General features: G+C 42.1%; 1 protein-coding gene across 3 annotated transcripts in view; it reads left to right on the top strand.

The window, feature by feature from the left end:
- The window catches only part of LOC146865673 (endoplasmic reticulum aminopeptidase 1-like), a 529,832-nt gene that overhangs the window by 383,891 nt on the left and 121,637 nt on the right, over positions 1-24,304 (top strand). For all 3 annotated transcript variants that reach the window (XM_085632533.1, XM_085632531.1, XM_085632532.1), the window contains one exon: positions 18,799-18,960. In XM_085632533.1, coding sequence (XP_085488659.1) covers positions 18,799-18,960 — 162 coding nt within the window. The remainder of the gene's footprint in view (positions 1-18,798; positions 18,961-24,304) is intronic.

The raw sequence follows: 24,304 nt of genomic DNA, 5'->3' as shown, positions 1-24,304 counted from the left end.
TTACTTATAAGGGTAACACACCGTTACTACGAGGGCATTACTACGATGTGCTTTTTCTACGCATTTTTCACTTCGCATTTACCATTACTGCGCATGCTGCTACATAGCATGCTTTTACTAAGCAAAAACTATGATGACATTTGCGAAGTAAAGAAATGCGTTTAGGTTTTGGGGTACTGGGGAAATTTTAGGGGTCAGGGTGGGTTAGGGTTTAGGGGTGTAAGGGGTAATTTTGGGGTTCAGGGTGTGTTTAGGTTTTGGGGTGCAGGGGTAATTTTAAGGGTCAGAGTGGGTTAGGGGTGTAGGGGTATTTTTAGTGTTTAGCGTGTGTTTAAGGTTTTCGGTGCTGGGGTATTTTTGGGGTTCAGGGTGAATTGGGGTACTGGGGTAATTTTAGGGGTCAGGGTGGGTTAGGATTTTGGGGTTTAGGGAGTAATTTTAGGGTTCAAGGTGTGTTTAGGTTTTGGGGTACTGGGGTATTTTTGGGGTTCATGGTACGTTTAGGTTTTGGGGTGCAGGGGTAATTTTAAGGGTTAGGGTGGGTTAGGGTTTTGTGGTGTATGGGGTATTTCTGGGGTTCAGCGTGCGTTTAGGTTTTGGGGTGCAGGGGTAATTTTAAGGGTCAGGGTGGGTTAGGGCTTTGTGGTGTATGGGGTATTTTTAGGGTTCAGAGTGCGTTTTGGTTTTGGGGTACTCCCCCACCCAAAACCCATATTTCCCTGTAATCCCGTCCCAGAGGTTAGGTTACTTTACTAAAAAATATTAAAAATGGTCCATGTTTGCGTAATAGTGGTATGCAAAGTAATTATCAGCGCAGTAAAAGCAGATTCTTATATTCTAAATGCATTTGCATTATGCACAGAAAAAATATGCGAAGTAATGGTAATTAGCGATGTAAAAACATTGCACTAAAAGCATGCGTAGTAATGGCATGCTAAGTAGCGTCCTATATTCCTTATAAGTCCCTAGTGTATGGTTTTACAGGTACCCAGGGTCTGTAAATTAAATTCTACTAGTGATCAGCAGAACTAATTGTGCCACTCACAGTAGCTCTGTAAAGCATGTCTCAGACCTGTTACTGCAGCCTGTAGTGCAGTTTCAAACTGCCATTCTGACTTACCAAAATAAAAATTTTGCCAAACCTAAACCTTCCTTTTTAATACTTCTAAATCACCCCTAAATTAGGTGGTAAAAGCTCATAGGACAGAGTGTGTGGTATTTAAAAAGTAGGGCATGCTTTTCTAAGTTTCACATGTCCTAGTGGAAAAAAGTCTTTTATCACTATAGTAAGGATATCTCTCCCACACACTAATACTGGGTTATCTTAGTTGCACTCAATACGTGACTTCAGTTTGGGACCAGATAGAGAAGTACTTCTTTCAGTCATTTCAATTGTAATTTAAAATCTCCTTTAATGAGAAATTCAGATTTTAAATTACTATTCTGGAAATGCCATTTTAAGAACGTTGTCATTTTTCTGCCTAAACCATTCTGTGTCCAGGGTCACATGACTTTTAATGACAGGAGACAAAAAGGCCTTAGGTGTTGGCAGGGGTCTTCCTCTTCTGAGCACGATGGCCTTAGGGGTTGTACTCAGCCCTTCCTGAGCTTCAAAGGGTAGCCTGAGTGCTTTACCCAGCCTCTTCCTGTCATCAGAAGATGTGTGCCCTGCCACTGGCAAATGCAGCTCACACCTGGGCCTGCCTACACTTTGTCCCCCTTGACAGATCGGAGCCGGACATAAGAGAAGGGGAAAAACTTACTAGAACCAGTCAGACAGACAATGGGGGTGATGCCCGCACACAGGCTGGCCCTGGGTATTAATGTGGCACCCTCAGAATCTCGCATCAAAACATTCCTGGACCTTAGGAGATTCAGAAGAAGGAATGCCCTGCTGTCTGAAGTAGGAAAACTGGACCTGTTTGCCTTGGACCCAGGATCACAGAAGTGACTTAAGGGTCAGTTGGCTGACCTATTTGACCTACAGGGACACACCAGGCTTCCACATGCCTTCCCTGCAACTGCCCAGCTTCAACTAGGCCTGCCTAGACTCTGCTGCTGGCCTATGCTGAGCTAACTCCTAACCCCCAAGAGGTGCCTTACCAGGTCCTGGACCATTTATTGCTGCCAGAGTGTACTCCTCCAATCTACAAACTGCACGAACAAGGGCCCAGTTGAAAATCCAGAGATTCTGGGCTCTTAGCGTCCAAAAAAAAACAATCCCCAATCTCCTTGCGAATGTGAGTGGACTTCACTGAGGCAGCGAGGGTACCTGCATTCAAGTACCGACACCCCCTTCCCGGCTACCAACTCCACACTTAACGCAAACGGGGCTCTTCACGTCAACAAAGATTACCCCCTGCTTCCTAACAATGAGGCCCTCCTACCGGCAACCAGCTCTTTGCACCAAAATCTATTTCCTTACAGTCAAGCCTCCTACCGTCGACCAGCTCTGACTTGTGAAGTACCAACCAAGACTTTGCTCATGGAACTGAACTGGCGTGGAAGGAAAACTTCCACCATGATGAACCTGGTCCCTGTACCTGACCTGCGCACCATTGCAATCAGGCTGAACTTTTGATTTTTACCCAGTCCAGGGTAACCAAATAAGTTTTGTTTCCACTTACTGGATTTTTTTTTGTTTTGCTGTCATTTTTTTATTTTTTATGTATTCTGTGTTTGTAAATTAATTTGAGATTGTTCTTGTGTTGCATTTTTACTTTATTACTGTTTTAGTGCTGCATAAATACTGTACACATTGTCTCTAAGTTAAGCCTCAATGCTTTTGTGCCAGGCTACCAGAGGGTTAATCACAGGTTTATATAGTGACTTTTATGGTTCACCCTAACTAGGATTGTGAGTATTCTTTGAGTAAGCCTCACTCCCTTCTCCCCTAATAACCCAATTTCTTAAACCCACCATATTACGCACCTACCAACCATTTATATATGGCCTACGGCCATAGTAGCCTACATGCAAAATGGGTAACATACTTCTTTCTTTCACAAACCGGTGCTGAAAGACTTAATGGAAAGTCTTAAGAAGGTCATTCATCCTAAGGTTCCACCAACATCATTGTGAAATATAAACTTTGTCCCCTCTTACATCCCTGCTCTGTCTTGTATTTATCCTGGAAGGTTTAGTTGCAATAACTTCCCTACGATGAATTAATGAGCTGCAAGCCCTCACTTTATTCAGGTCCACAAGGATAGGACCAATTGTAAGTTCCTCCCTAAGGTGGTTTTCCTTTTCCCCTTAAACAGACTAAAGAGCTTCTGGTCTTTTCCTCCCCACCATACTTGGTAGCAGAGAGAGCTCTCCATACTCAAGATGTCAGACACACGCTCATGTAGTACTTTGACAGAACCAAGCATTTTCTCAGGCCTAGACTTGCCACTTTTCAGTCCTCTATGATTTCGAGAGTACTTATCATCCCACTATGAAGTGCAGACGGCTGCGAGGCTGGAAATACAGTGGGAAGAATTCAGGGAAGCCAATATATCTCTTCTATCAGGAAAGGCACCGAGGCTGAATGGGGTCCATGCAGCCAGTTTGTCTTTAGTGGCTATCTGGGCACCTATTTTGACAGCATATAAATGCGAAAATTCATGGCTCTTTACCCACTGCATGGCACTGTTCTGTGATAGTGCCGATATTAGAAAGGGGGATAGGTCTGACCCTGCCTTCTTTAGGTCCTTGGTGAACAAAGAAGTTAAAATAATTGGTCAGGTGATTTTGGATACTCTCACTGGTAGGGCAAATCAGCATAATATCTTGTCTGACATACAGCATGGATTCAGACCAGGACCGGGGACGGTGGAGCAAATCCTCAGTTTACTTTTGCTCATCTCCAAATACACTAAGCAAAAAGGGGTTCAGTGCATTTGGCCTTCATGGACCTCCGCTCTGCACTTGACAGAGTAAATAGATCTAGGCTCTGGGCCGAGCTGGGGTCAATGGAGGTTGAACTTGCACTTGTTGCCTTTCTGAAAGATTTATATTACGGTTTACTGTCATAAATCAGATATGGGCCCAATGGGGAATAGAACAAGCATTTTAATTTGAGGGGAGGAGGCTGCCAAGGATGTATTTTGGCACCTTTTCTTTTTATCTGGTATATCGGTTGCCTTGAAGAAGTAGTGCTCTCTGAAAACAGTCTGGATGTCCCGAGAGTGGGCAACAGATCATTACCCACCCTCTTGTGCGCAGATGATGCTGTTTTTGTTGCCGGTATGGCACCGGGCCTGCCGTGCCTTTTAGATGTTTTTTCTGATTTTATTTTACGTCCGGTAATCAACTATGGCTGCTGACTTACTTTAGATTGGGCATGATCCACCAGTTGCTGCACCCAAATTGATGCTGGTTCAAGAAGTCTAATCCCCTTTGTGGGAGTGTGACAGCATCTCTGCTTATGATATGTTGCACATAGCATTTATCTGCCCGTAATTTAACACACTTCAGTATAAATGTATTAGGTCACTCCTGCTGCCCATGATTTTTAGATAGGCAAGACCTCCTGTCCTATTCTTGCAGCGCCTATCAACACCAACCATAAGTTAATATGTGTCTGGGTTTTTTTCGGGCTTTTTAAGAAAGAGTGTATAAGTGTCTGTTCAAGGCAACTGAGGCTCTCCACATGTGACTGTGTTTAATATTTTGTCACCTCTTGATGACATTTTTATGATCCTGTGATCCTAGGTGATGTTTGTATCTATTTTTTCCCTAATGCTTGTTTTTTTGCCTATTTTTAATCGAATATGATGGTATGCTTACTTTTATGATTTTTATGGTATATCAAATGTCTTGAAGTGCTCTCTGAAAAGAGGCTCTATGTCCCAAGAGTGGGCGACAGATCATTACCCGCCCTCTTGTACTCAGATGATGCTGTTTTTGTTGCCCGTACAGCACCGTGTCCTCTGTGTCTTTCAGATGTTTTTTCAGATTTTATGGATATTCTTGACCTGTCAACTAATTAAAAAAAATCTCATGTAATGGTGGAGGGCCCTAAGAAAACCAAAACCAAAAACATTGTTGTAAAAGGTCAACATATCAGCAGGGTGGAAAACACCAGCCATCTGTTTTTATCTGTCAGGGATTTTTTCAAGCTTTTTAAGAATATGTGTATAAGTGTCTGTTCAAGGCAACTGAGGCACACCACATGCAACTGTGTTCGATATATTGGGCCCGATTCACAGAAGTAACTTAAGACAAAATCCTAAACTTACTACTTTTGGTATTCACAGAAGGCATTTAGTAGTAGTAAAGTTAGGATGTTGTCTGAAGTCTGTCTTAAGTCAAACTTAAGACAAAATCCTAACTTTACTACTACTAAATGCCTTCTGTGAATACCAAAAGTAGGAGGACAGACTTAAGACAGACTTAAGACAGACTTAAGACAGACTTAAGACAGACTTAAGACAGACTTAAGACAGACTTAAGACAGACTTAAGACAGACTTAAGACAGACTTAAGACAGACTTAAGACAGACTTAAGACAGACTTAAGACAGACTTAAGACAGACTTAGGACAAAATCCTAACTTTACTACTACTAAATGCCTTCTGTGAATACCAAAAGTAGTAGGACAGACTTAGGACAGACTTAGGACAGGCTTAAGACAGGCTTAAGACAGGCTTAAGAAAGGCTTAAGACAGGCTTAAGACAGACTTGGGACAGACTTGGGACAGACTTGGGACAGATTTAGGACAGATTTAGGACAACATCCTAACTTTACTACTACTAAATGCCTTCTGTGAATAACAAAAGTAGTAAGTTTAGGATTTTGTCTAAAGTTAGTTCTGTGAATCGGGCCCGTTGTCTCCTCTTGATGAGCTATTTATGATTCTGTGATCTTAGGCAATGTTTGTATCTGTTTTTTTAGTCCTAATGCTTGTTTTTTGCTTATTTATGATTGTATGCTTACTTTTATGGTTTTTATTCATAATCAAATGAAGTGATTACTGAACTGAAGACTTTTGTCTAAGAAGACTAGATGTGTATTTCCTTTGCTAAATCCTAAACATTCCAGCCTTATATCTAAGACTGATATTGCAAGGCGGATAATCAGATTCATCCAGACTTTATATCTTAAGGCAAAGAGATCCCTTCCTGTTGCACTGAAGGCACTCTACCTGGCAAAATCCCCCAACTATGGCCTTTCTGGGAAATATCCCCCTATCTGATATATGTAAGTCAGCTGGATGGTCAACCCCACACACGTTTACTGAACATAATTGTATGGGTGTTCTAGCCAGGCAACAGGCTAGGGTTAGCTACATAGTATTAAGGACCTTATTTCAGGCATTTGCATCATGCACACGCTAGCCACTACTTCAGAAAGGGTATTGCATTACAGTCTTTGCAGCGTTTGTGTGTCTACGGAAACGTACTGCAAATGGAAAATGTTTGTTGCGTGTAGTGCTGTAGATTTACATGCACCCACTATCCTCCTCAGGCATGTGTGGATTTGATCACAGATCTCTCTCTTCCCTTTCTTAATTACATTCTTTTTGAGCAATACATATGTGCATCATATTATGTTAACTCACCACTCCATATCACTATCACCTGCTGTGCACTCTAACGTGGAGTCGGTGCCCATGCGCATTGCCAGCTATGGAAGGAGTCACTATATACCTCGTGACTTGAAATACTTTTTCGAAGAAAAACAACGTGCAACCTTCCAAGCCCAACACTAGATGACAGGACTGTACAGAGCATGTGAATCTACAACACTAAAAACAGATGCTTACGGGGTAACTAACCTTTTCCTTATGATTTTTAACTACACATTTGCTTACAACTATACTTGCCTTGTGATGGAGTGGGTAAGGTGATACAGTGTAAACAACAGTTTTGTCATGTGATACAACGTGATAATGTGGGGGAGAAGCCCTCCTACCTGTGTACTCCTGAGGGAGATAAGGTCTTCATGACTCTCCTCATAAAAATATGTGTAGTCCCCAATTACTTGAGTTCTTACTTTCCCATAGTGTTTGGTGTGGTGTGTTCTGGAAGTTGCACATTGCTTGAGTACTGTGGCAGGTACAAATGTGCAATGTAGATTATTTCTTACGGTGGACTGTGTGCCTGCTTGTTCCTCTCTAGGGTGTCTTTGTACTCATATAGTCCTAGAGGCCCTACACTGAAACAATGTAGGCAGTTGGTGGGCTGGAGAAGTACACATGTGCTTCTTAGACCAGGCAGATTAGGGTTGCCACTAAATCTGAATAAAGCGCCTCTTGATTGAGATTCTCTAATTTTGGTCAAAGTCATTATGTATTGGTCATACTAATTACTATTAATCTCCATGTGAAAAACAAGGACTAACGGCAGACTCCAAAGGCCGCACCTCTTTACTGTGTTCCCGTTAGGTGTAGTTAATAATATGGTTACACTTAGTGTGCACAAACTGCTTCTGCATCCGCTATTAAAGGACGCAATCTGTCAAGCAGATAAACAAAAATTGAGAGATAGCGGTTCAGACCCAGCCTTCAGCGCAAATGGAAATTTCTAGACAAACGTGTCCAGCCTCAAGCTTACCTGCAAAACAAATCACTCCAGCAACAATCTCCACATCTTCTTCAAAGGATGAAGTTAGTAAAAGTACCCACCCTAGAGATAGGGGCAAGTACAGTGTGAGAGAATTTATCACAAGAACTAGATGTCGTAAAGGAAGGTGGAGAATCAATTAAAGATATGCTAGCTATCATGTTGAGAGAAATTAGAGACTTGAAAGTATCACAAGCTCAAGAGATAGTTACTCCATGAAAGACTGGAGGAATAAAGCCGAGAATCATGTCTCAGATTTGGAGGACAAACTGGCTGGCATGCAGCAAGAGGTTACCCACCTGGAGAAAAGTAAAAATCCGATTGAAAACAAGTTACAGGATTTAGAGAACTATAATAGAGGCTCTAATCTCCGAAGGCAGTGAGGACACTCAACTATCTAAATGGACTGAGACGCTATTAAAGAAAGCTATGTCAGGGGCTAGAGTTACAAATGCAAAGTACCCTCGCACAATACTTTTGAACTTAGCAGACTATGTCATCAAGGATCAAATCTTAAGCATGGCCATAGCAAGGAAAACCTTTTCAACTCCAGTAGTACCCCAATTCAAAATGTTTTTAGATATGTCAGCAGTAGCGGCACAGAGACTAAGAAAATGTTGTGAAAATTATAGATTTGTTTGAGGCTCAGGGGGCCCATGTGTCTATAGCCCAACAACCTAAACTTAAAGTATTAGCAAAGGGACAATTTTTTTATTCTCTGAGATTGAGGAGGCTCAGTCATTGCTTAAGAAAATGTCTAATTAGAATTCTGAATTTTAAAGTTGCTGGATGTTAGACTAGATATTTTGTATGAGATGTGATTGTGGGCTGGAGAGTGGACGGTCCAGAATTAATCCCCGGAGGATTCGAGGTTGAGCGCAGAAAGGGTGCAACACTATGGCATCTAAGTTAAAGTTGGGGCTGAAGAGGGAAGCATAGGCAATTTTTCTTCATGGAAGGTCACAGATAAACCAGGGGTGTGGGGTGATGCAAAGGGAAAATGGAGAGTTCACACATTTGTTTATAAATGTTGGCTGGGATTAAACAAAGTCAGAATGAATGGGTTGAAAACAATTGTAATTGTGGCAAAAGTGAAGGTAAAAAAGGACAAGAGATATAGTATGAAAATGAAAAGGTATCTTAAGACAGGTAATGCACCTCATAATATATAATTCATTTTATGTTATATTATGTAATCAGGCCAGGTTCAAATGGATCAATAGGCAGCATAAGGCACACAACATGTTATTTAGGTAAGCAGAGAATTGCACTGTTAATGTTATTATTCTCCTTCCCTATATACTTGTTAGGTGGAAAATGCTAGGATAGGAGGATTGGCCCGAAGGAGAATAACTCATTGCACATGTCACTTTTTCCTTTGGCAAAGTATAATGCTTCATATATGTGGTACAAATAAGATGCATACGGTTTTCTGTGAGAGAATGTCTCAATGCACATGTCATTTTTTCTTTCTCTGGCAATTTATGACGCGCTTTCTTTGGGAGAATATTAGTTTTTTTAAATGCACCAGTCACTTAATTCGTACTCGGAGAAGCCCGATTAATAGCATCTTTAAAATTCATGATGCAACATGTGGTATATGCAGCATAGACAGAAAGCAAGATACATAAAGAAGTTCTGAAGGTAATATATTTAAATGCCAGTGGCCTTAATAATAAACAAAAGGCTCAGGCAATAGATATTTGGCTGAGAGGGCACACCCCGGATATTGTGTTTTACAGGAAACACATTTAATAAACAAAAAAGGTTTAAGTAAAAATTCTCCAACAATGGGCAGGAGACCAATGCTTATCGATTGCTAGCTATCCACTTAGTGGTGTGGAAATATATATAGGTAAACATACAACTTTTCAGATAACATTTACGCTGACAGACTCGGAGGGAAGATGGGTGCTTATTGATGGAATTTTTAAGAAAATTAAGCTAACTTTAGCCACGATATATGCTCCAATATCAGATAACCCCCTCCCCCTAGTAGAATTAAAACAACCCTTAATTAATATTCCAGGCCAGGTGATTTTGGGTGGAGATTTTAACTTTCTGCAAGATCTGGTGTTAGACTCATCCTTTAACAAACAATGGAAAAGAAGCTGCAAATGGCTAAAACTTTAGCCAACTGCAAGAAGGAATTGGATCTGATCGATCTATGGCGTACCCAATATCCTAAGGGACGTGAATTCTCGCGTTTCTCTGCTAAATATAATATTGCCTCAAGAATAGACTTTCTTACTTCGCATAGCTTGAAGTTGGTTAATCATAAACATTTACAGAACGCCTTCTTAGACCATGCCATGGTTAAAATGGAAGTGATAGGAATTAAGATAGAAATAACAGTAGGCAGATGGTTTTTCAATAAAGTGAATTTAGAGGACCAAGAGTAGTGCTCAGACGTCCATGATGAGACGCAGCCGACCTGAGACCTGATTTAGTTAATGCCAGGGCCTATGCACAAAAATGTCTGACTAACATGTAAAAGTGCTACAGTGTGCATCGTTGTCATTTCTGCTTTCACTGACCACAAAGATAGAAATCAACTAGTGGTCAATAGCAGAAAGTCGGTTTTTGGTTGAACCTGCTAGCCTGGTGTATGGTGCTTGAGCAAGGCCAAATTACACAATTTAGAGGTATACAATTATTTGGGCGCTGGCTTTGTATCTGGGTTCCCCTTGAGCAATCCTCCCAAGCTCATGCACAAAAGCTCCACTTTAAATTTGGCATTTAATCAACTGTACTCAAAATTCAGGACGTCCTTCAGCTCTTCACATCAAGAAAGTTATAAAATCAAACATTTCTGCCTTCTTTCAAACATGTTCTTGAGGCCTTTCCTGGCAGATTTAGCGTTTGGCCTGACCTAGTGCAGTGTGAATTGGTCCGAAAAATGTTCAGCCTTCCTAATTCCACTTCTCATGCCCAACTAAGACTAGCATTTGTTATTTATATCACTTTATCATCCTTTGAGGAGTGTAATACCTGGGTTCCTGAGACCATTTTAATGGTGCCACCTCTGTCGAACAGATGCTAGCAGTTCCTCGCGATGGTTCGAGTATTTGTTGAATGCAATACAGGTGCTGGAGGTAGCAAGGATTCAAATGATCCGATGTCAGCTGTCTATTTCGAGGTTCTTTTAGAGAATTAAGCCTTTATTACCTCCAGACTTCTAGACTATGAGAAGTTTGCAAAGGGAGCCACTTCACATTACATTCTGTTTTCCTATGAATGCAGGATTGTACAAAACACTATATAGGAGTGTCAGTTGGGTGAGCCGTGAGAAGCAAAATAATTGGACAGCGATTTTTGTTGCTCTCTTGAGGGTGCTCAAAAGACACTAGAGATATTTCCCAGACAAAGGGGGGGGCACTGTCCTTGGAATTTTTTACACACATTTTGTGCATTTGTAAGTCATTCATTTATGAAACAAAATAGGTCTTAATCCATTGTTCTTCAGAAATGTTCTGCACTCGTTTATGGTGGATGTTGACTATTGCTTGAATGCCGATGTTCACTTTACCTTGTCAAAAGTAATTACATTTCTATCAACCACAGCAAATATATCTCCAGAAACAGATTATGCATACCTATGAATGTGCAACAGCAAAAGATAGTAGTCAAAAAGGGCCTAGTATTGGATCAGTAAATCTGTTCCCTTTTACAGACGGAGGCTTGATTAAAACCGGAATATTTTTTCCCTTGTGCGTACCGTATCGATTGTAATGATTGTAATTACTTAGCATAATAAATATGAACCACATTGGGGTGCATAGGGAATTTTCAGAGAAATTACAGCACTCCTCTATTTATATGTATTATAGGTTTAAATCCCTAGCGCTTAGCATGTATAAATGGAATGGTAGAAGAAATCCGAGGAGTATTCTTGCTCTTCGAATTGACCCTATTTTACCTAATCTTATTGGTCCTGAACAATCGGGTTTTGTAAAAGGTCGTTTAGCATCTGATAATTCCAGAGTCTTTTTTAATATCCTTAGTAAAGCTTCCTCTCTTGATTACCCTATTGCTGCTATAGCCCTGGCCGCTGAGAAGGCATTTGATAGAATTGGATGGGATTTCATGTTTCAGGCGCTAAAGTGGATAGGGTTTCCTCCTAAATTAAAATCTCTTATTTCGTTATTGTATTCAGGTCCTAAAGCTTCCATCTTTGTTAATGGGAACATTTCTGACTATTTTCCGCTTCTAAGGGGAGTATGTCAGGGATGCCCCCTTTCTCCTCTTTTATTTATAATAGCATTAGAACCCTTTTTAACTAAAATTTGGCAGGATGCTCAAATTACTGATTTTCGACTTGATACTTCCCATGTTAAAATGTGTGTTTTTGCTGATGATATTCTTTAATATTGCTCTAATCATTCGACGTCCATTCCTGCGTTTATGAAACAGGTTGATATATGTTCTCTATTATCCGGTGATCGTCTCAATTCAGACAAGTGTGAAGTTCTTCCTCTCAATGTGCTTTGCCTTAAACAAGATTTCATCTCTTCGGGTTTTTCTTGGAACACTTCTATGATAAAATATCTAGGCTTGTGGTTCTCTTCTAACATTCCCGAAACGCTAAAACTAAATGTTGCACACATAACCAAAATTTTATCTGACTCTATTGATCGCTAGCACCCACTCTTTCTCTCTTGGTGGGGACGACTAGATTCCATTAAAATTATGCTTTCTCCTTTGATTTTATAAATTATTTCTACGATTCCTGTAAATATTCCTGGATTTTACTTCAAAAAAATTGATTCTCTTTTAACAAAATTTCTTTGGAAGAACACATCTCCCCAAATAGCTCTATCCACTCTGAAGGTGGATAAGACTTCTAGCTGTCTTAAATTTCCTGACTTTAAAAAATATCATTATGCCTTCTCTTTAAAACAATCTTCCCGTTGGCTTTCTCTTGATCAGTATGTACACCCACCAATTTGGTTGACTATAGAAAAGTATTTTATGACTCCATCCCCAGATTGTTTTTTTGCGCCTCGGGTTCGGGTGTGTATTGCTGCGCTACGGTTCTGTATCATTTTCGAATCCTTTCGACGCGCAATCCTCTACCCTCGACGGTATTGTCTTTCGATCGCGGTTTCCCATTCTACATGTATCGTGTATATTTAGAAAACCTTCGATTGGGAACCTTGAGGTTGGTCCGTCAGGCCTACCCGTGTCGACCACGCCAGCAACCGATGGAACGGACTCTGTTCAAGCTATGTCCCGGGTGTCATGCTAAATTTCCATGCACCGACTTGCACGAGGTCTGCAACCTCTGCTTATCCCCAGGACACGACGAAAAGGACTGTGAAGCAAGTCAATCGTTGCGATCCAAGAAAACCATTTGTGACCGTCTGGCTCGAAGCCACGAGATGCAACGCGACAGCAGTTCTGTTCCGGACATCTTTGGTGACATTTAGATTGCCACTGTCCAGCTGCAGAAGCCGAAGAGGAAGAACTGGTCTCCGTGTCCGAAGTAGACTCCGACATGGAAGAAGACATGAACATCACTCCGGGTCAACGGACCGTGAGTTCAGATCCTCATGTGCCCACTCAACCAAAGTTTAAGGCTCCGGTATCACCTTCGCCCTCGGGCTCAGGTTGGCACCGAGAAAAAGTTTCAGATGCCCTGCCCTCCAGCCCGGCTAAGAAACATAAAGACAGGCCTTCTGGCTCAGGCTGGAGCCGGCCGCATTCCGGTGCCGAACCAACTCTTACTGAAGCATAGGCTAGTCTCCACTCCATCGGCCCCGAAGACACCTTCGACACCGAAGGTATCAGAGCCGAAATCGTCCAAACCGAAAGCCTCGGAGCCGAAACTATCAACCCCTAAAGGCTCGGAGCTGAGAAGTTCAGAGCCAAAACATACCACCCTGAAAGCTCCATAGCCCAAACCGGCTAAATCCAAGCACTACTCCAAAAACTCAGCGCCCAAAGACTCTCAACCCAAATCCTTAAAGCTGAAATCAACTACGAAAGAGAAAGATACTCCATCCAAGGACCCTCCATCCGAGGACACACCTTTGGATCCGAAACAAAAGAGACTGAGTAATGACCCCAAGACTGGACACCTTCTGGCCATTCTTCCTAAGAAACGTTAGCCGGATCTCTCAGAGGATTCTCCTACACCTCTGCAGAAAAGGACATGGGTACCAACCTTTCTCCCCCTTACATACCTCCCTCACCTCCTCCTAATCCCAATTTACTCATTACTCCATCAAATTCACCACCACCACCCAAGACTATGGGGATGGGGATGAGGAGCAGAATATGCCACAAGATCAGGACATACCACAAGGCACTGATCCCTGGGAGAACTATAATAAAGATCCAGACCAGGACAATGACTTCAACCTGTATCCCTCTAGACCCTCCCCACCTGATGACAACATTGGCTTTGTGCAGCTTATCAACAGGGCTGCTCAATATCATGGAGTAGAACTTCATACAGACCCTCTAGAGGATGATTTCCTTGTAGAGACATTATCACACTCACAAAGGGCTAATAATACTTTGCCAATGCTCAAGGGCATGTTAAAACATACAAATGAGGTATTCAAAGACCCTGTTAGAGCCAGAATGCTCACACCTAGAGTGTATAAAAAACACAAGCCCACTCCTACAGACCCTGCATATATTAGAGGCCAGTTGCCTTTAGACTCTCTTCTCGAATCTAACGCCTGCAAAAGAGCTAACTCTCAAGCTACTGGCGACGCCCCTCCTCCTGATAAGGAGTCTGAACTCATTGATGCCTTGGGCAAGACAGTAGCTTCGCAGTCTGCTAACCATTTGCGTATTGCCAATGCTTAGGCTCTGTTAGCACGTTACGACAGGGCTCACTATGATGAGTTGGAAAAACTCATGCAACATTTGCCAGATGAGTATAAGACCAAAGCTAATGACCTCATTCAGAAAGGAACGCTCATCACCAACACTTCCATCAAATGCGCATTAGATGCGGCAGATGCGGCAGATGCAGCTTCTCGTGCCATAAACACTAGCATATTATTGCGCAGACACGCTTGGCTTCGAATCTCTGGATTCAAGCAGGAGGTACAGTCTTCCTTATAAGGAGAATCTTTTCAGGCCAGCGGTCGATACCTGCCTAGAAAAATGAAAAAAGACACCGAGACTGCAAAGTCCATGGAGACCTTACAATTGACTTCTAGCAGTTGTTCATTTCGCCGCTCATTTTACAGGGGCGGCTCAAAAACATTGTCCTCAGAAAATCCCTCCTCCTCTTATAAAGGTAACAACCAATCCACCTCCTCCAGAGGTTAATTTCGAGGAGGTTACAGAGGAAATGACTATAAGGGACGAGGCAGAGGAAACTCCACCTGTACTTCCCCTGCCAATAAGCAGTGACTTCCCTCCGTTAACCCCCGATCATTCCACTCCTGTCAGGGGACGTCTCTCACAATTCCTACCTGTCTGGAATTCAATCACCTCAGGCAAGTGGGTATTACAAATTATCCAGTATGGTTACTGCCTGGAACTTATCAGCACTCCCCCAACTATTCTTCCAAAAGAACGTGCAGTGTCACCAGAACATCTCACCCTCTTGAAACAAGAGGTTCTCTCTCTTGTTACAAAAACATGCAATAGAACCAGTCCCATTATGCCACCAAAGGGGAGGAGTGTACTCCCTGTACTTTTTGATTCCAAAAAAGGACGGCTCTCTCAGGCCCATATTAGACTTCAGACAGCTAAACCTCTACATTCAATCCGACCACTTCCACATGGTCACCCTCCAACAGGTGCTCCCATTACTTCAGCAAGGCGATTTTCTCTCCACTCTGGATTTAAAGGATGGCAACTTTCTAATTCCCATTCATCCAGCTCATAGGAAATATCTCAGGTTCGTGGTGGACGAACATTACCAATTCAAATTTCTCCTGTTCGGGGTAACTACAGCACCCCAGGGTATTCACCAAGTGTTTAGCGGTAGTCACAGCTCATTTAAGAAGACAACACATTCACGTCTTCCCTTACCTAGACGACTAGCTAATAAAAGCCAAGTTGCAACAAAGCTGCATACACCACACTCAAAAAACTGTTCAGCTGCTTCACGACTTGAGATTCATGGTAGACCTCACCAAGTCTCATATCCAGCCCTCCAACAGACAAGTGTACTTAGGAGCTACAATAGACACTTGCAAAGCTCTAGCATACCCCAACCCAATCAGGATACGAGCATGCAAAACCTGATATCACAATTTCAGCCTCAACACTAATTACCAGCCCGAGTGTTCATGCAACTGATCAGCATGATGGCCTCTTGGATTCTAATTGTTCCTTATGCAAGACTTCAAATACATCCCCTGCAGGAATGCTTAGCACGTCAGTGGAACTAGGCTCAAGGTCAGTTGAACGATCTGGTGTTGGTGAAATACACAAAACCTTTCCAAGGGTGGCCATTCGTCGACCCGGTTCCACAGATAGTGCTAACGACAGACGCATCGCTTACTAGTTGGGGAGCGCATCTTCAATAACATACCATTCAGGGTATTTGGACCCCTCAACAAAAACAACTCCACATAAACCATCTGGAGCTACTGGCAATTTTTCTAGCATTAAAAGCTTTTCAACTACATCTAGTAGGCAAAGCTGTCCTAGTTCGTACAGAAAACATGACAGCAATGTGCTACATACAAACACAGGGGGGAACACACTCTCTACAGCTTTCACAACTAGCTCAAAGCATCTGGAGATGGGCCATACCTCAAAAAAAATATCTCCTTGCGAAAACACCTCCCAGGAGTAAACCACCAGATTGCAGATCTGCTCAGCCGTCAAAGACAACAGATCCATGAATGGGAACTACATCCTCAAGTTGGCCTCCCATTCTTCCAAATGTGGGGCTACACAGAAATAGATCTGTTCGCCACACACCTCAATGCAAAATGCCTATACTTCGCGTCCAGGTATCCTCACCCATTGTCCAAAGGCAATGCGATATGGATGAATTGGTCAGAAAAATTGCCTTACGCTTTTCCACCTCTCCCTCTAATTCCGTTATTGGTTCGAAAGCTCAAACAATATTCCCTTACAATGATTCTAGTTGCTCCCACATGGGCTCAACATCCTTGGTTCACAACCCTGTTGGAACTATCAGTTGTTCCTCACCAAAAGCTATACCTCCCCCCCTCACCCCCCATCAACCTTCTCACTCAGAACCATGGAGAAATAAGACATCCAGATCCCAGTCAACTCTACCTTGCGATCTGGCACCTGAAATCATAGAGTTTGGCTACCTTAATCTTCCACTAGACTGCATGAACGTCATTAGAGAGGCTAGACGCCCTACCACAAGAGCATGCTATGCAGCAAAGTGGAAACGATTTGTTATTTATTGTACAAACAATAACATTATTCCACTTGATGCTTCCATTCAAAACATTATCTGTTATCTGTTACACCTACAGCGCTCTAACTTAGCATATACATGTATACGCTTACAACTTGACGCAATAGCTGTGTATCTAGAAACAGACAACATTTGTCTTTGTTTAGGGTGCCTGCTATTAAAGCCTTCATGGAAGGACTCAAAAGAATCATTCCTCCTAGACTTCCACCCTCTCCAGTGTGGAATCTCATTATAGTCCTTACATGTGTTCACCTTTTGAGCCATTTCACAAATGTGAATTACAATTTCTCACCTGGAAGGTATCCTTCCTTATAGCCACCACATCTCTTAGAAGAGTGGGTGAGCTCCAGGTACTAACTATACAGGAACCATTCTTACAAATTCACCAAAATAAAGTGGTTCTTAGGACTAACCGCAAATTCGTACCTAAAGTTGTTTCTGCATTTCATCTCAACCAGTCTGTTGAGTTGCCCGTGTTTTTCCCTCAACCAGACTCAGTAGCAGAAAGTGCTCTTCACACACTATATGTAAAAAGAGCCATACTATATTACATTGAAAGAACTAAATCTTTAAGGAAAATCAAACAACTCTTTGTTGCTTTCTCACCACCACACAAAGGCAATCCCATATCAAAAGCAGGGATTGCACGGTGGATAGTTAAGTGCATACAGATATGCTACATCAAAGCTAAGCGCACTTTAACAATTCCTCCTAGTGCGCACTCTACACGCAAATTTGGGGCCTCTGTGGCATTCTTAGGGAACATTCCCTTAGATGACATCTGCAAAGCTGCAACATGGTCTACACCACACACATTTACAAAACACTATTGTGTAGATGTGTTAGCAAAACAACAAGCTAGTGTGGGCCAGGCAGTTTTAAGAACGCTATTTCAAACCACTGCAACAGATACAGGTTAGCCACTGCTTGGGAGAAAATGCTGTATAGTCTATGCTAAAGCATATGATCTACAGTTCATATGCCTCGAACGGAAAATGCTACTTACCCAGGATGCATCTGTTCTTGGCATGTAGAGCTGTAGATCCATATGCAACCACCCGCCTCTCTGGGTACCTTTATTTGTTGCAGCATTATCTTACTTAGGTACACTATACATGGACATCTCTTTCTACTCTTACTAACTCCATCATCACCCTTACGGCAAAACAATTTGGGGATGGAGTTGATGCCCATGCACACTATCACCTAAAGGAGGAGTCACCTACCTCGTGACTACAAAGACTTCTTTGAAGAAAAACAAAGTGCAAACATCCGGGCCCAACACCAGATGGCGATCTATGTTAAAGCATATGGATCTACAGCTCTACATGCCAGGAACAGATGCATACTGGGTAAGTAGCATTTTCCTTTTGATGTTCTGAAGGGAAGCAGCAATGTATGTAGGACTTTTAATATAGAGAGGAAAGAATAGTTCAGACGAGAAAGGATCATATTTTGCAGAAGTAGTTTGAAAGCTGAAGAAAAAGGAAGAGATCTGATTTGATACATTTTATAGATGGAAGCAGAAGATTAAAGAAAACAAGTTCAAAACGAAAATTCTGTGAAAGATAATACAGCAAACCATAGTTACAGGCAGAGATACAGAAGGACAATTAAATAGATAGGAATAATATTGCAGGAGGAATAAGGGTAGGAGACGAGGCAGAGATTTGTGCTTTTGTGCGGGGAAAAGCTGAACAGGCCAGTTCTGACTTAATCGAAAAGTGCATAATGTGGTTCAATAATAGTACAAAAAATCGTCCTAAAAGTGAAAAATGTTTGTCACTCACTTTTTGGAAAAGTTGTAAATCTTAAGAAAATGTTGTTTTCTCAGATGTACTATAAATAACTTAATGTCTGCATTTTTACAGCTTGCCGAACGATGTTAAAATGGCCGTTTATGCTACAGGAGCTCAAAATATAGAAGGATGGGATTTTCTTTTTGAAAAATATAGAACATGCCCCTCTATTGCTGAGAAACAGGAAATTCAGCTTGCGTTGACCCTTACTCGAGACAAGGACAAACTCCAGTGGTGAGCAATTAAAAATGTTGTTGTGTTTGTTGGCGTTGTAAAAGTGTACACCATAAAACAATTGGATATTAAATGGTATTTTTTGTAGGTCAAATTTCAAGTAAAATGGCTAATCTCGTTGACTGTGTTCTGGTTCTAATTCCAACTATAAATTGTAGTGGTATCTCTCCCAATAAATACAATTACACCTCTGAAATGTATGCTGAATGCCAAATTATTTAATTTAATTTTTATGTAGTGCAAGAACCTATTTCAGAGCACCGTAAGAAAAAAGAAATCTTATCACCACAGAGCAGTGCAGCAGGGCGACTATAGTGGTGCAGAAGGAGCATGGGATATTGCTACAGACCATCACAGAACTGCTGAAATCCAGTGCAGTCATCCCCTTCTTCACAATACAAGAGGCAGGAAAGGGAGCAAGGAGTTGAGCGGTCCTGACTGGACCTGTGAAACTCTGGCATGGGTATAGAGCCAGGGATCAGTGATGCGTTAGAGTACTCTTTGGGACCATGGCTTTAGGGGGTGATGGGGTGTATGTAACCTACTGGAAAGTGGTGGCTCCTGGCATGGATGGTATAGTGATTGCATCATGTCTTCCTGTGGCTTTGTATGAAGCACTTTAACTAGTTTCCATTTCATTTTAGCATTGTTTCTTTCACTTTTGGATATTATATATGTTACCTCTTTCCCTTGGCAAATATATAAACCAGCAAGTCAGCAGCACAAATGTGCCTTAGTAAGGCAGTTGATATTGTTTAGAAAATACTTGAAGGCTGTAAACTGGTTGACAATGGGTGGACCTGACACTACTTCCAGACGATATGTGGGTAGTTGAAGCCACCACCAAGTATGGTTTAGCGATTTCCCTTAGGTATGTGGGGCAGAGACTGCGCTTCTGCTCCAGAGTACACTGGGAAGGGGTGTTAATGTATTCCCCTGAGAGCCCGACTTTAATTCATGTTGCGCTGGTTCCTGCTCCAACTCCTAAATGCCTGTTTTTTTCTCCTCATATTCCTTAAGGATTTACTTCAGAAACTTGATATCCTTTTCAGTGATCGCCAATTCCTCAAAGAGGCTTCACACCTTCTCCTGTGATAAATGAATCTCTATTTGAGTAGCATCTTCTTTCCACCTTTTGCTTAGACACATTCCTTTTCTATTTGTTTTTCATTCCTCTACTTCTTTACAGCCACCATGACTCTTGCACAATTCACATAATGCTTTATACTTGATGCATTTTCTGCAACCAAGACTAAAGTTGATGTTGGTTATGATGCTGCCAAGGCCAGTGTTGTGGAGAGCAATGCTGCAGAGTTCAATATTGACTGCTTCAGTGCTAGAGTAGATGCTGTTAGACGCATGTGACAGAGCTCCCAACTGCATCATTGACTTTGAGGATAATGGACTGGGTGAGCCAAAGATGCTGTAGGCATCAGGTGTGATAATGTCAACTGGAATGAACGAGTGCTCTCTAGTGCCAAAGAAGTACTCCGGAGTTTCCAACTAATTTTTGGGGAGACCAGAGCTAGAAGGATTCTTCTGTCTATAAGGTTCAGTACCACTTCCCTATTCAGTAGCCATGTGCTTTATAAATTTCCAAATTCAGTTCCCTGTTGGGGCTTCTTATATGGAGCATTAGGAGAGAGAACCGTTTTTGACGTCACATTGGACCAGTTACTTGATTTTTCAGGTTCTTGCTTAGGTTCAAAGTACACCATCCTCATGGGTTATTCCCTATTTTTGATTTTAAGGAAAAAGAGTTGAATATAGCACTATCAGTATGGTCAGTGTACTAGTAGTGCACGCACTCCAGGTTTATCATTTTCAGAAATGTTCCACCAATCACAGTGAGCACTAACCTTCAATAAAAAACATTTCTTCTTTTTGGCTCCTTGGAAGTTGTAAAGTATACTCTGCAGTCCATTTTCTTTTTATGTTTAGAACCCCCCACGCCCTCGGTTTTCCCCTCCTGCCCCCAGGGCAAAATATTTTTATCTTGGACCCCCATACTATTATAGAAAGGAATTGGGCAGCCTGGGTGGAGCAGGGAGGCATTTGCACGGTGGAACCAGTGCTTAATTTGTAAACAAATTACTGCCAGGCCCCTTGTCAGGAAGCCAATGCATCTTGCTCCACCCATTGCCAATAGCAGCACTGCCAGTGATGGTACCAACACAATTACTAACCATCCGACTCCTACAGATGTGATAGTCCAGACTATTCCAAGCCACCCAAAGCTTTAAAAATGGCTTGGGCGGTGGGTATTAGTCATTTTTAATGTTTATTGAATTATTCAACAACTTTTGTGCTAAACTGACAGTTAAACAGACAGATCCACCATGTGGCAGATTCTTATAATTGCTGGTGTTGAAATTTAAGTGCTGGTGCTGAGCTTTGTAACCCACAGGCTCATATTTAGCACTTGGTGGGTGGAAGAAAGGGTTATAAAATCATTTTTGGGATACCTTGTACTAAGTCCATAAGCCACACTAAACTGCCCCTCTCTCCTGGGTCATCTCTTTGAGCTCTAAAGCAACATTGGTGCAGCAAAGGTTGGAGAGAATGGTCCCAGTCCACTTGTGGTTAGTGAAACAGCCAAAACTGGTGTGCAATTGACCTCTTAGACCCCAAGGCCCCGGTTCTACTGCATTTGCTACACTAATGATAGCGAATACTCCGAGAAGCAGGCAGGCTGTTTACTTTGCACTTGGGCCATTGCGTTGAGGCCTTAAGGAATGCGGATGCAGCAACTGTGCCCAGACCTAGTACTAGCAGGGTAGAAGAGACCATACTTGCCTGTTGCATAGTAAGACAGACACAATTTGGGTCGTCTGGGCCCCTCTTACCCCTAGAATCTAGTATCAGTGCACCTGATGCACAAATGAAAGCTACAGCCATGACTGTTTTATCTTCCCTTTGTGTATAAGAATAAATAAATAAGTGGGCGGCCATATCTTAAATCCCCTCTCTGTGCAAGCTCACACAGGCAGCTAGCATGCTAGCTTGCATCTCTCCCCCTCTCTCCTGTAACATTGCTGTGAGGCCCAATGGAACCGGACCCTTTGCCTGAGTATGAAAGTTCATCACTCTCATCCTCTTGCTTAGATAGCGTATTATTGGTCTGTGATGAAAATTTCAATAAATAGTTATTACAGAGGCAAGTGAGTAGAATAAAAAGAGCACAGCTCTTGGGTTTTACATATGCTATATTACTTACTTTAAAAAGGAATGTCTTTGTATTGTATTTTGCTGTAATTGCATCTACTTAGTGCTTACTTCCCCTGAGGGCAGCAAATGCAAAAACAACAAGGTGATGGATGGAATGCTTGAATTAATCTAAGACATTGGTAATTACTCGGGCTGCATCCCAATCCATAGTTTTTTGCCCACCACACCACCTCAGTTTAGACCATGCTATATGCAAATCTGTCTTGACCCTGCTACTCATGGGAACAGTTCAGCCCGAACTGCCAGGCCAGATCCTCGCTGAGCCAGAACCCAAGCAACCCAGGACCGGTTTCGTCCTAGTTAGGGCTCTTTAGCCAGGTATAGCTTGGTTTCAGTGGCACAGTGAGTCCGGGGCCCACATCAGGGCATACCCTTGAGGAGGCATTGAAGCACTTTATGGCACTTTATGGCAGTAGCTCTACTCTGGGACCCAAGTTTAGTTGATCTTATTATCAGGATTAGTATTGTAGTCTCATGGAAACTATTCCTTGCATTTACTCCAGTTTGTTTGTTTGTTGTAGATTCATTTAATATAAGTTAGTTATGATTATTAGTGAGGCTATGTGAGTTCAGGCAAATAGTTGGTAGGATGAATAGATATGCTAGAGGAGACTATGTATTAATGGTTTGTAGGGTATGGTTTCAAAGGAGAAGTTGTGATCTAGGAAATGAGGTGTGATAATTTGCAGAAATGTAAAAATAGGTAATAAAGCAGACAGGAGTTATGCAGGGGATGAAATATCATTTGATAGAAGAAAGGTGTGAGCGTAACAATATATAGTTTCGAGTCAAGGTCAGTTCTTCTTGCAAGATTTTGGGAACCTTCTGGACTAATGCACTTTATGATAACATACAGACTGAAGAGGTTCTGCTGTATTAGGAAATAAAAGTATTTATATATGACTTAGTGTATTGTATTGCAGCATTTATACAGTGCCTACCACCCCCACATGAGGCTCTCTAATGCTTATCCACATAAACAGCACGTCACTTCGAGTAACGTACAATTGTGTCGACAAACATGTCTCCTGCAACTAAAAAAACGGCAGCACAAAGCACTTACTTAGGCATGCACAAAAAAGAACGAAACACAGTGTATAAGATGTGGGGCTAGGTAGTGGGAATTTTCTCCATCAATTAGATTATATAAAAATGTTTCAAACAATGACTATGTGAATCATTATAGGAAAATAAATGGCTCTATTTATGCTGCGCATGGGTTTTCTGGAGGATGATGTACCTTTATTCCTACCCGAGAATCACCAGCTTAATGTGGGAGAAAATTCAGTTTGCATATGAATCTACTAAAGATCCCGTGCCGGAGAACTCAAATTTACCAGAGCACGCAACTGCCAAACATCACACTTGTGACACCTTTGATATCTGGGCTATGAAGGAAGCATAAATACAACTCAGATGCTCAGTTGTACCTTCAGATGTGGGTGGTGGAAAATAATCATGTTATGTTTAAATATTTATAGAGCGCATGGCTGCCCCAGCAATGGGACGTCCCAGTGCTAACTGTCTAGTATAGTGGAAAGAACAGGTAAATTAATGATTAGAGAAGAGCCAAGTCTTCACTATCCTTCTAAAAATCCAGTGATCAGTGATGCTACGGATAGAAGGAGGTAGGGAGTTCCACGGGGCAGGTGCCAGTGCTCTGAACGAGCGGCCACCCTCTCTAGCCCTCCGTATCCGAGGCACTTGTGCCAGATGCAGATCTGCTCAGCGCAAAGCGCGGGTGGGTGCATAAGGGGAACACATAGCACTCAGAATCCCAGGGTAAAGGCCCAACAAGATCTTATGGATTATACATAGAGCTTTGAAGTGAATTCTTTGTTCCATGGGTAGCCAGTGTAGCCGGTGGAGGAGATCTGAGACATGACATTGTTTAGGAAGTGCAAACGGAGCGCTGCCTGCCGCGTTCTGGGCACGTTGGATCCTTTGGATCACCACTTTGTTGGATTCTAGGAGCAGCACATTGCAGTAGTCGAACCTAGCCATGATGGTGGATTGGATAATAAAATGCAGAGTATGAGAATCGAAAAGTCCCAGTAACAGTCCAAAACAGTTTCTTTCCACTGATTTAGCATAAACCTCAAAAGAGAGCTCATTG

Source organism: Triturus cristatus, chromosome 2_1, assembly GCF_964204655.1.
Source record: "Triturus cristatus chromosome 2_1, aTriCri1.1, whole genome shotgun sequence".
Classification (NCBI taxonomy): domain Eukaryota; kingdom Metazoa; phylum Chordata; class Amphibia; order Caudata; family Salamandridae; genus Triturus; species Triturus cristatus.
The sequence above is the reverse complement of the archived record's forward strand: the minus strand, read 5'-3'. Positions and strand labels throughout refer to the sequence as shown.